This window comes from Triturus cristatus, chromosome 8 (assembly GCF_964204655.1).
Source record: "Triturus cristatus chromosome 8, aTriCri1.1, whole genome shotgun sequence".
NCBI lineage: Eukaryota > Metazoa > Chordata > Amphibia > Caudata > Salamandridae > Triturus > Triturus cristatus.
Genome location: NC_140591.1, coordinates 583515136 through 583529549, shown reverse-complemented (window position 1 = coordinate 583529549; position 14414 = coordinate 583515136). Strand labels below are relative to the sequence as shown.

The 14414-nt window shown below is 50.4% G+C and overlaps 1 protein-coding gene across 1 annotated transcript in view; it reads right to left on the bottom strand.

Moving 5' to 3' along the window:
- The window catches only part of BORA (BORA aurora kinase A activator), a 380772-nt gene that overhangs the window by 90923 nt on the left and 275435 nt on the right, over positions 1–14414 (bottom strand). Inside the window, exon 8 of the mRNA XM_085621999.1 lies at positions 4691–4920. Coding sequence (XP_085478125.1) covers positions 4691–4920 — 230 coding nt within the window. The remainder of the gene's footprint in view (positions 1–4690; positions 4921–14414) is intronic.

The window sequence follows — 14414 nt, the reverse complement described above, 5'->3', positions numbered from 1 at the left end:
TCTGATCTCTCCATGGTTCTGGGTTAAGAGGTGCAGTTTTTGGTGCAGTACTACAGATAGTTCCAGCAGTGTGGTATACCACGTTGGAGCTACTAAGATTAGTGTGAAGGAATGTTGTAGTTTGCGCACCACTAGTGGAATGAGTGGAAGAGGCGGAAAAGCGTACGCAAATCTGCCTGACCAGTTCATCCATATCGCATTTCCTTTGGACAATGGGTGTGGGTATCTGGCGGCGAAGCTTGGGCATTTGGCTTTTTCGTGGGTGGCGAAGAAGTCTATCTGTGGATGTCCCCACATTTGAAAGTACGGGTGAAGAACTTGCGGGTGAAGCTCCCACTCGTGGATCTGTTGTGTCTGTCTGCTGAGCAGATCTGCCACTGTGTTTTGGACTCCTGGGACATGCTGAGCTAGGAGAAAGATTTTCTGGGGTATGGCCCATCTCCATATGCTCTGTGCTAGTTGAGAGAGCTGTGGAGTGTGTGTGCCGCCTTGTTTTTTTAATACAATACATGGCTGTCCTGTTGTCTGTGCGGATCAGGACTGCCTTGCCTGAAATCTGGGTTTGAAAAGATTTTAGGGCTAAGAAGATTGCTAGTAACTCCAAATGGTTGATATGGAGTAACTTTTGTTGAGGTGTCCATTTGCCCTGTATGGTGAGATGTAATAGATGAGCTCCCCAGCCGGAGAGCGATGCGTCCGCTGTCAGTACTATTTGAGGAACCGGGTCCAGGAACGGTCGACCTTTGGAAAGGTTTGTGGTGTTCCACCACTGCAGAGAGCGATGGGTGAGACAGTCTACCAACACCAGATCTGTTAATTGACCCTGGGCCTGGTTCCATTGTTGCGCTAAGCACCCTTGGAGAGGACGCATCTGGAGTCTTGCGTGAGGTACTATGAAGCTGCAAAAGGCCATCATCCCTATTAGTTGCATAAACACTCAAGCTGGAAGGGAGTGTTGTGCTATGAATTTTGTGCGTAGAGCCCGAATGCTTGCAATCCTGGCAGGATTGGTGTAGGCTAGCGCTCGAGGTGTCTATGGTGGCACAGAGGTATTGTTTTATGTGGGATGGTTGTAGATGGGACTTCTGGTGGTTTACTGTGAAGCCCAGTTGGTGGAGTAGCTGAATAGTGGTGGACGTGTGTTGTACGCACTGATTGTATGACCTGGCTTTTATCAGCCAGTCGTCTAAGTATGGGAAGACGTGAATGTGTTGTCTTTGCAAATGTGCTACCACCACTGCTAAGCACTTGGTCAATACCCGTGGCGCTGTTGTGACTCCGAACGGGAGCACTTTGAATTGGTAGTGCTGTCCGTCCACTACAAATCTGAGGTACTTCCCGTGAGCTTTGTGCACTGGAATGTGGAAATAGGAGTCTTTTAGGTCTAAAGTGGTCAGGAAGTCGTCTTGGGAGAGGAGCGGAAGTACTTGCTGAAGCGTCATCATATGAAAATGGTCTGAGTGTATATATAGAGGGGCCGGAGATCTAGGATGGGTCGAAGAGTCTCGTCCCTTTTTGGTATGAGGAAATATAGGGAGTAGACTCCCATATTTTGTTGGTTGGTAGGAACGGATTTTATTGCCTGACTCTGTAGGAGGGAAGATTACCTCCTGCTTTAGGAGTATTAGATGTTCTCATGACATTGGGCGTTGTCTGGGTGGAATGTTGGGGGGGGGGGGGGGGGGGTAGATATTAATTCTAGGCAATAGCCTGACCGAATTATTTGGGTTATCCATTTGTCGGAGGTGATGGTAGCCCAGACAGGAAGGAAATGTTGGAGTCTGCCCCCGACCGGAGTGGAATGGTCTGGGGGGAGCAGGGGGGGGGGGGGGAGTCATTGTGTAGGCTGTGTGGCAGAGCCGGCGGTGTTTGTTTTGCCTCTGCCTTTGTTATTGTTACCCCTATAGCCGCCTCTTTGATAACCCCTTGTGAAGGTGGACTGAGTAGGGGATTTGTATGAAGTGGACGCGGTGTCTGAGGAGTAGCCTCTAGACGTACTTCGAAAGGGAGAGCGGCGAACGGAGTGTCTAGGAGGGTGTGACTGCAAGGCTCCCATGGATTTCACCGTATCAGTATCCTTTTTCATTTTTTCTAGGGCCTCATCCACTTTTGGGCCAAATATGTGTTCTAGGTTAAAGGGATGGTTAAGGATGGAGGCTTGTACCTCCGGTTTAAACCCTGATATTCTTAGCCAAGCATGGCGACAGAGGACGACGCTGGTATTGATGGCCCTGGAAGCTGTGTCTGCTGCATCTAGGGCACAACGTATGGAGGTTTTAGTAATAGTTTTACCCTCCTGAATTAGTTCGTTGGCCCTAGCTTTATATTTTTCAGGGAGGTGGTGCATTATGCTTTCTAACTCGTCATAATGTGCCCTGTCATATCTGGCCAATAGCGCTTGAGTATTGGCGATACACCATATATTGGCTGCTTGTGATGCAGTACGCTTTCCTGATGCGTCCAGTAGTTTTGACTCTTTGTCAGGTGGTGGTGCTTCGCCTGATGCCTGGGAGTTTGCCCTTTTACGTGCGGTGGATACCACTAGAGAATCTAGTGGCGCTGGCCCTCCGATGTAGGAGGGATCTGTGGGGGCAGCTTTGTATTTTCTCAATGCGCGGGTTAATGACCTTGGCCCTAACTGGGTTCTTAAAAACCTCTGGAGCATGCTTTACCACTCCTTTGAGCATAGGCAATATGGAGGTGGACCTATGTGTTGTGTCGAGGAGGAAATCTTCCTCCACGGGGTCGGTATGCAAGTCTACCCCGTGATAGTTTGCCGCCCTTTGCAGTAAATGGCTGAACCCCAATGAGTCTTCCGGTGGAGATGGTCTGGAGGGGTAAAGATAGTCTTGTGGGATGTTGGGGATATCAGGGATATTGTAATCGTCCCATGGGTCTGGGGATCCTGTAGGGGTGGGGTCCCCTGTGGGAAGGTCCTGGGGCACATCCCCTATGTCATCATATGGGTCCCCGTGATCATCATTGTGTGGAGAAGGGGTCGGAGAACAATGAGGTTGGGGTGGAGAAAGGGGGGGGGTGGAGGAGGTGGGGAAGTTATTCTGAACGGAGAGGTAGCAGAGTCCTTCCTCTTTGGAGGTGGAGGAGGCTTCTCCAAATGTCTCTTTTTGGTAGAGAGAGTGCCAAATGTCCAGTTTTTGGATCCTTGGTGAGTGTTTTTTGCAAGGGATCCGGTGTAAATAGGTCTGGTGAGTTTGGTCGGTCCTTATGCGCCGGGGCCGTTGGCTTTTTAGGCTTTTCTGTGCCGGTTCGTTGTTTGGAACTCAGTTTGGGAACCTCCGGAAACTTGGTCGGCGCCGAGATGGGTTTCGGCTTCGAAGTGTCGGTGCAGATGGCCTTGTGTGCTTTGGTCGGCACCGAAGGTGGTGTCGGTACCGAGGAGCTGGGTTTCGACCCAGAGTGCTTCGGTGCGGGGCTCGGTGTCAAGATGGAGGTCTGCTTCTTTTTCGGTGCCGAAGCATGTTTATCAGCACCAACAGTAGGCTGGCTCGAGCCCGAGCCGCCGGAAGGCTTGCTTGGCTTCTTTACCAGACCCGAAGGTGCGGTGTTGGAAGCAGTGTCCTTGGTCTTGCCTAGGCCCGGAAGCGAAGGCGTGACCAGAGCCTTTTTCGGTGCCAGCAAGGGTGCGTGTGTGGGGGGGAAATCAGTACTCACGACGCTCTGCACCGGGGTGATGTCCTCCACATCTGAGTAGTCTGCTTCGGAAGCGCTGACAAGGCCCTAGTCGGTGTAATACTGTTCTGGAGTGTCGATGCCTTCTCCGAAGAGGTCGTCCGGAATCGTAGTCGAGGAGTGTGCCATGGTTCTTCTGGCTCCTCGGTCCCGAATAGTCTTTTTGGACCGGAAGGACTTGCACGCCGGACAGTCTCGAGCCTCGTGTTCAGGGGAGAGGCAGAGATTGCATACCTCATGGAGATCGGTGTAGGGAAATTTGGACCCACATCAAGGGTACTTTTTAAATGGAGTCCTTTCCATTAGCCAGGACCGGAGCGTGGAGAGGCCCGAAGGCCGCCGTCGACGACTGGAACCGAAGGTCTGTGCCGATGAGAAGGCGCGTCGAGTGGGGAGATCGCGATCGAAACACCGCGATTTGGGGTGAGGATTGCACGTCAATCTGGAAGCTGTTCGAAACCGGAGCGCGAAGATTACATCCGAGCCCGATGGCGGAAAAAAACAATCTGAGGATGGAGCCGAAGCCCATGCGCAATACGATCCAAAGGAGGAGTCACCGACCTCGTGACTTCCAAAGACTTCCCAAGAGGAAAAACAAACTGCAAACATCCGGGCCCAACACCAGATGGCGATCTATGCACAAGTGTGTAATCTGCAGCTCATATGCTACACACACACACACACACACACTTTATTTTCCTCTGCAAGAAAAACTCAACCTTTAAGTGTTTTGACAAACAAAGAATGACTAAGAGGTCACACATTCTCTACGCACCTGAAAACTTTCAGTAGAAGATTAACTTACCTTGCTTGTTCAAAATGTCAGAATACAAGCCACATGTTGGGTGGAGATTACGGGCTCATCCAAATTTACACAATTGTCAGTTATAGTTTCAAAATTATGGCCAATCATTTTGTGGTACAAAAAATGCTTGAACACTAATGGCTTCAGAGTGTCTAACCAAAAAAAGAGAGAATGAAAAAGGTAAATGTTTCTTACTGAACTAGGAGTTTGCATAGGACTTTTGCACCTAACTGGTGACAGATCGATTGAATAAATAACTCCATGGGGTGCTGGACTGGTATCACACGCAACATCTTGGGGCGAAGGAGGTGATGAACTCTCAGATCCACTTCCATTTCCATCCAAAAACAACTTCCGTCTAAGCGATGAGGAGCTTAAGCTTTCTTGAGATTGGTCAGCATTTTCATCAGCTTTAAAATATTCACCTAATGAAAAACAATCAACAATTTCAATAAACCACCAAAATGGGTTGGAAGAGAAGATGTAACAGTTCCATATAATAGCACCTCACTTTCCAATAAATCTGCAATCCAGAAGAATGATGTTAAGATGAGTTATGGGGCAGAACAGACTTGGAGATTCTAATGGGATGTAATAAACATATAACCAAATCCACGTTATTCAGTGTAATCGCATCACAGCTCTAAAAAACAAACAGTTTAATTGCTGCCATATCAGCATTGGAACCGAAATGGTTATTTACCAGTAGGATTAGTTTGGCAGCATGAAGAGTTTTCGGGATTAACATGCTGGGCACCTATTACACCATCTAGTGGTTGAGTCTGGAATTGTGTTTTGTCATTCTGTTTTATTTGTGTGAGTGGGCGTCAACCATCACCATTTAGTGGCAAGTCCATTCCTTTTGTGACGTCTGACTGCTCCCGGAAGTTCCTGTGCGTCACTGCCATTTTCAGATTCTTTTTTCTCTCTCCTCCCATTTCTCTTTAACTTCCTCTTGTCTCAAATCGTTCTCCTCGCCTATTTATGGGGAGGCTAGGGGACGCATGCGAATCCAGAAAACTCAAGCTGCAAAACTACTGCTACAGATAAGTAACCATTTTGTTTTTCAGTAGGAATCCGTTTCTGTTTTCACATACTGTGCATGGGATAATGCAGCGGTGTTTGCTTCTCTGGGAGTGATGGATTGCAATGTGGCAGAATTGACAAACAAGTGTTGCAGTACAATGTGTCCCACCTGTGCTTTCCTGTTCCAATGGATGTCCAGACAGTACTGTTACAGGACGGTGTGTGGGGATGCCCAGGTTGGAGCCATGCAAATGTCGGCAAGCGGAACGTTTGCCAGGAATATTAGATTAGCGACCGTCCTTCTTGAGTGCGCTTTGGGCATGTGTGTAGGGTCTTTCCTACACATGCATGGCATGTTTTGATAGTTCTCGTTATCCATTGTGCAATTGTCCCTTTGGTTATTGGTATACAGCTGCTAGCCCTAGCAAAGTAGACAAAGAGCTGGTTCTCCGTCCGGATTGCTTTAGTCTCATGTAGTTAGTACAAGAGTGCTGTTCGCACGTCCAAGGTATAAAGCCGGGTATGGTGGCTCACTGGACTAATGCATCCACTGCAGGGGCCTGTGTTCGACCTCTTGGTCACGGGTTCAAATACCGGCGGGTCCACCCAGCCTTTCATCCATCGGAGGTTGATAAAAATGAGTACCATTGAGTTGGATAACAATAAACATCTTATTCAGCGCCAGGGTCGAAGGCAGACAGGACCTGAGCCAATGTCAACATTTTGACGCTCCTGAGATCCAAGATAGGACGCAGGACTTTGTCCTTCATGGGCACCAGAAATTAGTGGGAATAACAACCACAACCTATTTCTTGGGGAGGAACTCCCTCGATAGCTCCCTTGGCCAAGAGACCTGTAACTTCCTGGCGGAGAAGGGCCAAGTTATCCTCCGACATGCAATGGAGTTGTGGTGGCATGGATGGAGGGAGGGGTAGTCTCGAAGGGGAGGGAGTAGCCCCTTCGGACTATCTGCAAAACCTACCTGTCCAACGTGATGGTTAGCCAGTGGGGGAGGTGATGGCGGATCCTGCCACCCATTGGCAACTGGTGGCACTGAAAGGTCTGACTAGGAGGGCTTGAAGGCTGCTGCAGAGGGGGCACTGGTTGACTGACCTGCCCGCTGGCCCCAGCCCACGACGGCCTGTGGCCGTGGGAGGAACTTGCCAGGGCACCCCTTCCGTAGCCTCAAAATGGGTGAAAGGCAGACTGCATGGGGCGATATGTAGTCACGAGGGTCCAAGGACCTGACCGCAGCCCGAGAATGCTTGAAGCGCTCAAGCGCGTGGTCTGCCTTGTCGCCAATCGAGCAAAGTGCATGTCCAAAAGAATAGAATGGACATCACCCGAGAAGCCAGTGGACCTCAGCCAGACGTAGCGTGTCAGGGCTACCAATGTTGAAAGAGTCGCGCCTAGCGAGTCGGCAGTGTCCAGTCCGCAGTGAATGGCGAACTTTGCTGCATCTCACCACTAGGAGAGAGAGTGCGGCCCTGGCCTCCACCGGGCACTGCGGCAAGACAACGAATAGTTTACCTGTCGGTGTAGTTTTACAGCTTGAAGATCTTTCTGGATTCACTATGCTGTGCATTATTCCGCGATCTGGTGGTTGGGTCCGGATTCGTAGTCTTTTTTTTCGTAGCCCAGGTGGGCGTCGACGTCCCACCATTTGGTGTACCTCTCGTGACGTCGGCGTGCTTCCTTCGGAAGTCCCACCTTTGGGGCGCCATCTTCGGGTTCTTTTTTTCCCTTCCTCTCGCTCTCTTTTTTTTAACCCTAGGCGTTTTAGTAAATTCCCTTTTATATATCCTTTCAGTATTATCTTGTTATTTTAGTCCTTGTCCTTCCACCTTTTTCTTCTGCCTCATCTTCCTGGCGGAGGTAGGTGGGTTCGCTAGTGAATCCAGAAAGATCTTCAAGCTGCAAAACTACACCGACAGGTAAGAAACTATTTGTTTTGCAGCGTGAATCTTTCTGGATTCACTATGCTGTGCATAGATTTTGTAGCGGTTTATCTTTGTTGCGGCTGGGTGGAAGAGGAGCGTTGGTCGTTGAATATATGTTGGAGCACCTTCTGTCCTACTTGTGCTTACTCGTTCATCTGTATATCCACGCAGTAGTGCTTGGTGAACGTGTGCACTGAAGCCCATGTTGCCGCCAGGCATGTGTCTTGAATGGGTGTATTTGCCAGAAAGGCAATTGTTGCTCCCTTCTTCCTTGTGGAGTGGGCCCGTGGCCCCTCCGATAGTTCTTGCCCCGCCTGTTTGTGGCAGAATTGTATTGTTAGTGCAATCCATCGTGCGATGGTGCCTTTTGTCACTGGTCTACCCAGGAAGCTCGTTGCGAAGGTCACAAAAAACGGCTTGGTTTTCCTGTGTTCTTTGGTTCTCTCGATGTAGTGCATCACCGCCCTTCTAGCGTCTAGAGTGTGCAGTGCCCTTTCTGCGCTTGTTGCTGGGTTCTGAAAGAAACTTGGTATTTGAATTGTCTGATTTATATGGAATGCTGACACCACCTTTGGCATGAAGTGTGGGTTCGTTCTCATTACGACTGTCCTTGTGCATCTGGATGTAGGGCTCTTGCAGCGTTAGCGCTTGCAGCTCGCTTACTCTGCGCAGTGAGGTTATTGCCACCAGAAAGGCGGTCTTCATTGTTAGCATTTGAAGGGAGGCCTTGTGAATGGGCTCAAAGGGCGCCTTCATAAGTTCCGTAAGGACTATGTTGAGGTTCCATGCCGAGAGGCGGCATCCTCTTTGGTGGCGCTATTCTTTTTGCCCCTTCCAGGAATCTCTTTACTACTCGTGACGTAAAGAAACTCCCTCCTGTCTCACCTCATGTGTAAGCTACGATCGCCGCTAGGTGGACCCTCAGCGAGGATGAGCATAGTTTAGCCTTTAGTAGGTGTGTGAGGTATCTAAGCACCGTTGATTCCCTTGTCAATTTATTTAGCAGTTTATTTTTGCTGCACCACATTGTGAACCTTTTCCCCCATAACATTTTCGTGTTGTTGATCTCCTTGCCTCCCGCAGCACTCGCATAGTACTTTGAGGTAGTTTAAGGTGTGCGAACTCTATGTCTTCAGGAGCCAAGCTGCCAGTCCGAGGCTCTCTGGCTCTGTGTGTAGAACCTCTCCGTTCTGCATGGAGAGCAAGTCCTTTCTTTTTGCGAATGTGTGGCGGGCCCTGTGCCATTTCCACTATTTGCGAGTACCATGTCTGTCTTGCCCACTGTGGTGCCACCAGGATCATTGTCATGTTGCTGGTCTTGCACTTGTTGAGTACCCTGTGTATCAGTGGAATTGGTGGAAAAGCGTATGCAAATGTCCTTGACCAACTTATCCATAGGGCATTCCCCTGGGATTGTTTTTCTGGTTGTTTGGATGCGAAGTTTCGGCATTTTGCATTCTGGTGTGTTGCAAACAGGTCTATTGTCGGTGTACCCCACCTTTTGAATAGCCTTTGCGTTTCCTGTCCATTGAGCTCCCACTCGTGGGATGCCGATGTCTGCCTGCTGAGCCAATCGGCTTCCACATTGTCCTTCCCTGGTAGGTGTATGGCCAGCAGGTCTATTTTGAGTGAGATGGCCCATCTCCAAATCTCTTGTACCAGAGTGGAAAGGGGGAACGATTGTGTTCCTCCCTGCTTCTTGATGTAGAACATTGTTGTAGTATTGTCCGTCTGTATCAACACTTTTTGGTTGTATAGCTGCCTCTGGAAGGCCTTCAGGGCTAGCAGTATGGTCTTCAATTCCAGGTAGTTGATGTGTCTGACCGCATCTGCTGGAGTCCACAGACCCCTCACTCTGAGCTTGTTCATGTGTGCTCCCCATCCTGTCTGGGATGAGTGTGGTGATGGTCACAGTAGGGCTTGGTGGTGTCAAGGGCTTTCCTATAGTTATGTTCTCCCTGTTCCACCATGCTATCTCCTCTTGCACTGTGTGCGTAACAACCACTAGATCCTCCCAACTTCCGCTTGCCTGTGACCATTGCTGTTGCAGCCATTCCTGGAATGGTCTCATGTGAAGCCATACATTGGGGACTAGGTGGATGCATGACGCCATCATCCCCATGATCTTGCTCGCTGTTCTCACCGTCAGAGCTTGCCCCTTCTGGTAGAGGCGCGTCTCCTTCAGCAGGGCTATTGTTCTCTTGTCGCTGGGCATCACCGTTCTGTCTATGGTGTTTATCTGTGCCCCCAGGAATATCTTCACCTGCTCTGGTTTCATTGATTATTTCCCCAGAGTGTTGAGAACCCCAGGTTCGTTCGTGTCTTTGTGACCCGCTGTGCGTGTTCCTCACATTTTTCGCGTGAACTTGCTTTTATTAGCCAGTTGTCGAGGTAAGGATACACATGAATCCCTTCCCTCCGCAGGTACGCTGCTACTGCTGCAAGGCATTTTGTGTAAACCCTTGGTGCGGACTTCAGGCCGAATGCCAGGGTTGTGAATTGGTAGTGATCTTTGTTGATTGTGAACCTTAACGGTTTTTTGTGCTGCCTGTTCATTGGGATGTGCAGGTAGGCGTCTTTGAGATCCACTGTGGACATGAAGTCCCCATCTCCCATCTGTGGGAGTAGTTCTTGTAGGGATGTCATTTTGAATTTTTGCGTCCTTACGTACTTGTTTAGGAACCGTAGATCCAGGATGGGTCTTAGTGTCTCGTCCACCTTTGGTACCAGGAAGTAGTTTGAGTATACTCCTTTGTTCCTCTCCTTGAAAGGTACTGGTTCTACGGCCTCCTTTTGGAGCAGCTGTAGTGCCTCCTCTGCGAGGTGCTAGCTCCTGTCCTGAGTGTTCCCTTCTTTGGTTTTCTGTTTGGAGGGCTCCTTTCCAACTCTATGCAGTATCCGTACTGAATGATGTTGAGTATCCATTTGTCTGTAGCTATTTTTTGCCATTACCGAAGGAAAAGCCTCAGTCCTCCGCCTACTGGTGTTGCATGCTCGTAGGCGTTTGGTTTGTGTATCCCCCCCATTTTGTCCTTTTTGTGCTCCACCCTCGGAGGTATATTGTGGGTGAGCCATCTTCTCTGAGCGAAGTCACTGAGGTGGGTTGGTCTCCCACTCTTCTTCTTTGTCCTCGTCCATTCCCCCTACCGCGAAAGGACTGGCCTCTAGGCTGGTACTGCCAGTTTTGTTTCTGCTGACCCTGTTGGCCGTGGCCCTCGCCTTGCTGGAAACTTTGGTGTGACGTTCCCGGCTGGTTACCTCCCCTTCCGTAAGGTCTCCTGAGTCGGGGTACCTCTTTGCATCCCCCTGAATTGCAGGGCCCCCATGGACCTTGCCGTCTCATTCTCTTTTTTGAGTTGGGTGAATTTCTCATCCACTGGTGCCCCGAACAGTGTCTCTCCGTTGAAAGGGGTATTCAGTATATTATTTTGGACCTCGTTTGAATCCTGAGTCAATCCTGCCTCCTTTCAGTGATTCCTATCACCATCAGTCTGCTTGATGTCTCTGCCCCGTCCAATGCCGTCTTAAGGCATGAGTTAGCTATATTCTTCCCCTCTTCCACTAGATGGGAAGCCCTTTGTTGGTATTGTTCGGGAAGATGTTTGATTAGGTCCCCCATCTCGTCCCAATGTTGGTACTGGTGCCTGTTCAGTAGCGCATTTGAGTTCGCCATGCGCCAGTGCATTGCAGCGTTCCTCTTTATTTTCCTTCCAGCGAGGTCCATCCTTCTGCTCTCCTTGTCAGGAGGTGGCCCTGAGGTCGCCGGGACATTGGCCCTTTTTCTGGCCGTGGATGCAATAATGGAGTCAGCAGTGACAGATCCCTTGATATATGGAGGGTCCTGTGAGGAGTGTTTGTATTTCTTTTCTGTTCTGGGTGTGATGGATCAGCATGTTGCTGGGTCCTTGAACGCCTCTTTCCCTCGATTCATCACACTTTGGAGCATGGGGAGGAACTAGCTCCTAGTTTGGATGGGTAGCAGTGTTTCGAGTAGAAAATCTGCTTTCGGTTTCTCCTCCTCTAGTTTCACGCCAAAAGCTGCTGCCGCGCTTTTGACGACCATGTTGTACGCCCCAATATCATCTGGGGGCGAAGGCCTCGAAGGTTATGTCTCTACGGGCTCTTCTGGGTTTTCGGCGTCTAGGTCCTGCCATTCCAGCTCTTGCGTCGTCGATGGTGCCGAGCCGTAGATAGACTGCTCCTCCTCTTCTCCCTCATAATAGAGATCTTCTTCCCCTTGTTCGGGAGGTTTCGACTGCTCTTCTGCGTCAAACTCTTCCTGCTCCTCGACTTTGACGAGAACAGTCGCCGGTTTCGCTGGGATTGTGAATCTCTTCATCGAACTCCTTCTTCCTCTGAAGGATGCTCTCCATCTCCGCCTCGAGCCTTCTCTTTTTCTTCTCCATTTCGGAGGCATGTTCGGCGTCGAGCGCTGGTCTTTTTGACGGAGCTTGCGTCGACGCGGCCTTGACTTTCGAAGTCGAACGCCCCACCTCGTGGGCCTGTTTCGACAAACCTGGTTTTTCGGCGGTCTTCGGCACCTGGGAGTCCTTCTCGAAGGATCCGCTGGGCCTACCGTCCTTGGATCCACTCGCAGTCGTCGAAATTTGGCGCCGGTGTTCCTTTCGAGGACTTTGACTCTGGTTTTTTCGAGTCAGTGTCTGGTTTTCGGGGCCCTTTCGGGGGTTTTGTGCTTGACGTCTCTCCTACCTTGTCAGATGTTTTCCTATCGGTCTCTGTGACCATGAAGTCATCAGGTCCCTCGGCGATGTTGTCATCGTCGGTGGAGAGGCCCAGGTCGTACAGAGACAGGGCCTTACCCTTGCCTTCCATGTTGAAGTTGGCTCTCCTCTGCCTCTCTCTCATCCGGAGGGTCTTCGGCGTGAAGGCGGAGCAGGCGTTGCAGTCCTTGCTCTCGTGGTCGATAGGCAGGCAAAGGTTGCAGACCGGATGTTGGTCCTTCTGTGCGTATTTGTGGTGGCAGTTACGGCAGAATTTAAAAGGTGTTTTGTCCATTCCTGCGCTCAGAGTTCCTGAGTGCGCATTCTCCGTCGGACGTCGAAGATTGAGGTTCTCTTCCTTCTTCGTCGTCCCGGCTCTATGTTCTTCCTCTCTGTAGTTTTTGCTTTATTTTCCTTCGATGAAACTCGTGCTCTTCTTTCTTCGTTCAAACTCTGGAGCTTCTCGTTGACGATCCAGACCCAACAGCAGAGAAAAGAATCTGAAGATGGCGCCCCAAAGGTGGGACTTCCGCAGGAAGCACGCCGACGTCACGAGAGGTACACCAAATGGTGGGACGTCGACGCCCACCTGGGCTACGAAAAAAAAAAAAAAGAAATATAGAAAGACTACGAATCCGGACCCAACCACCAGATCGCGGAATAATGCACAGCATAGTGAATCCAGAAAGATTCACCCTGCAAAACATCTCTTACTGAGATGTTCCAGCTTCTTGGATTCTCTATCTGGAGGAGCAGTAGGGAACGAGCCTTTGGAGGTAGAGGCTTGAACAACCAAACTCTCAGGGGCAGGGTGTTGGGAGAGAAAAATGGGTCCAACCTGGAGACGGGAGGTGGTGTCAGGCACTCATCCTATCTACAGGTTAGACCAAGTGCCCAGAAGGATGTTCATGAGGGTCTCATTGAATGGCAGCAGGGGCTCCGAAAAGAGGCCGCTGTCGGTTGAAGCACCTCAGTCAGGAAGTTAGTCCTGACTGCCACCGTAGGAAGCTCAAGGCCCAAATCTCAGCTGTCCTACGCAACACCACAGCAAAGTAGGCTCCCTCCTCTGTAGCAACGGTAGGGGGAGAAAGCATGCCAAGGGCTGGAGAGGTGTCCAGACCATTGGCCGTACCAAACTCCTCTCTCCAGTCCGGATCTTCTAGTTGGTCTACAAGAGAGTCACTGGACCCCTCCCAGTCCTCCTCACCTTCTCCTGGCTGCCACTCAGGGAGATAGGAAACACCAAGATAGAAAATTGGCACAATTGACGGTCGGCGCTGGTACCGGCGTCGGTCGACGCCAGTCCGGCTCCGTATCTTGGTTGAGGTGGAGGCCGGGGTCGACACCAGCTGGGGAGCCAACCGGCCTCTGAGGCGGTGTAGTCAATGGATTCGATGCCAGAGGTGGTGTTGTGAGGTCGACCAGGGCCGGAGCCGCCAGCTGTAAAGGCCTGGAACCCCCCACTGAGTTTGCGGGGCCTGAAGGCACGCTGGCGGAGTCGGGCTGCTCAAAACTGGTGCATACAGCTTGACAGATTTGGAGTGAATTACCAACCACTCCTTGAGTGACGGACATATTAAATTTGAAACTGTAAGGTTGGCTAGACATCTTAGTTACACACCCTTAACACTCAGGATTTATAGAGTTCGGACAGAGCCGGTGGCACGGCGGGCAATGGGGCAAGAGTTTTCTGAGCCTCTGACTGGAATGCAACATGTGAACTGGTAGTAAAGGCAGTTTCTTGCATTGCTAGATTTAAGTTAACTCACTTTAACATCATTCACCACAAATATATTACACCGATAAAACTTAGCAAGATGTATGTGGGTAGAGGGGCAAGCTGTCCTCGGTGTGGGCGTGCTACCTTCCTGCACATGTCATGGGACTGCCCAAGGGTTCTGGAATATTGGCAGCGAGTGGTGGCAAAACAGAGGGATGTATCCACACTAGTGCTAGAGGAGTGACCCAGATGTGACTGCCTGGCATTATCAGAAAGCCCAAGGAGGGGAGGTGGAGATTCACTGGAAATTCCTACAGTTAGCCCTAGTGTTGGCGAGAACAGCCATTGGATGGATAGGTACTAGAGACCCCTCTGTCACTCTGTGGCATAGAGATGTAGTGGAGTGGGTGATTGCAGAGGAGGTCCATATCAAACTTGGACGCAGGGATGATATATCGCAGGAGGACCTGAAAGGCTGGGCCGCATTGCTGGGGTAAATGCATGGGGATAGA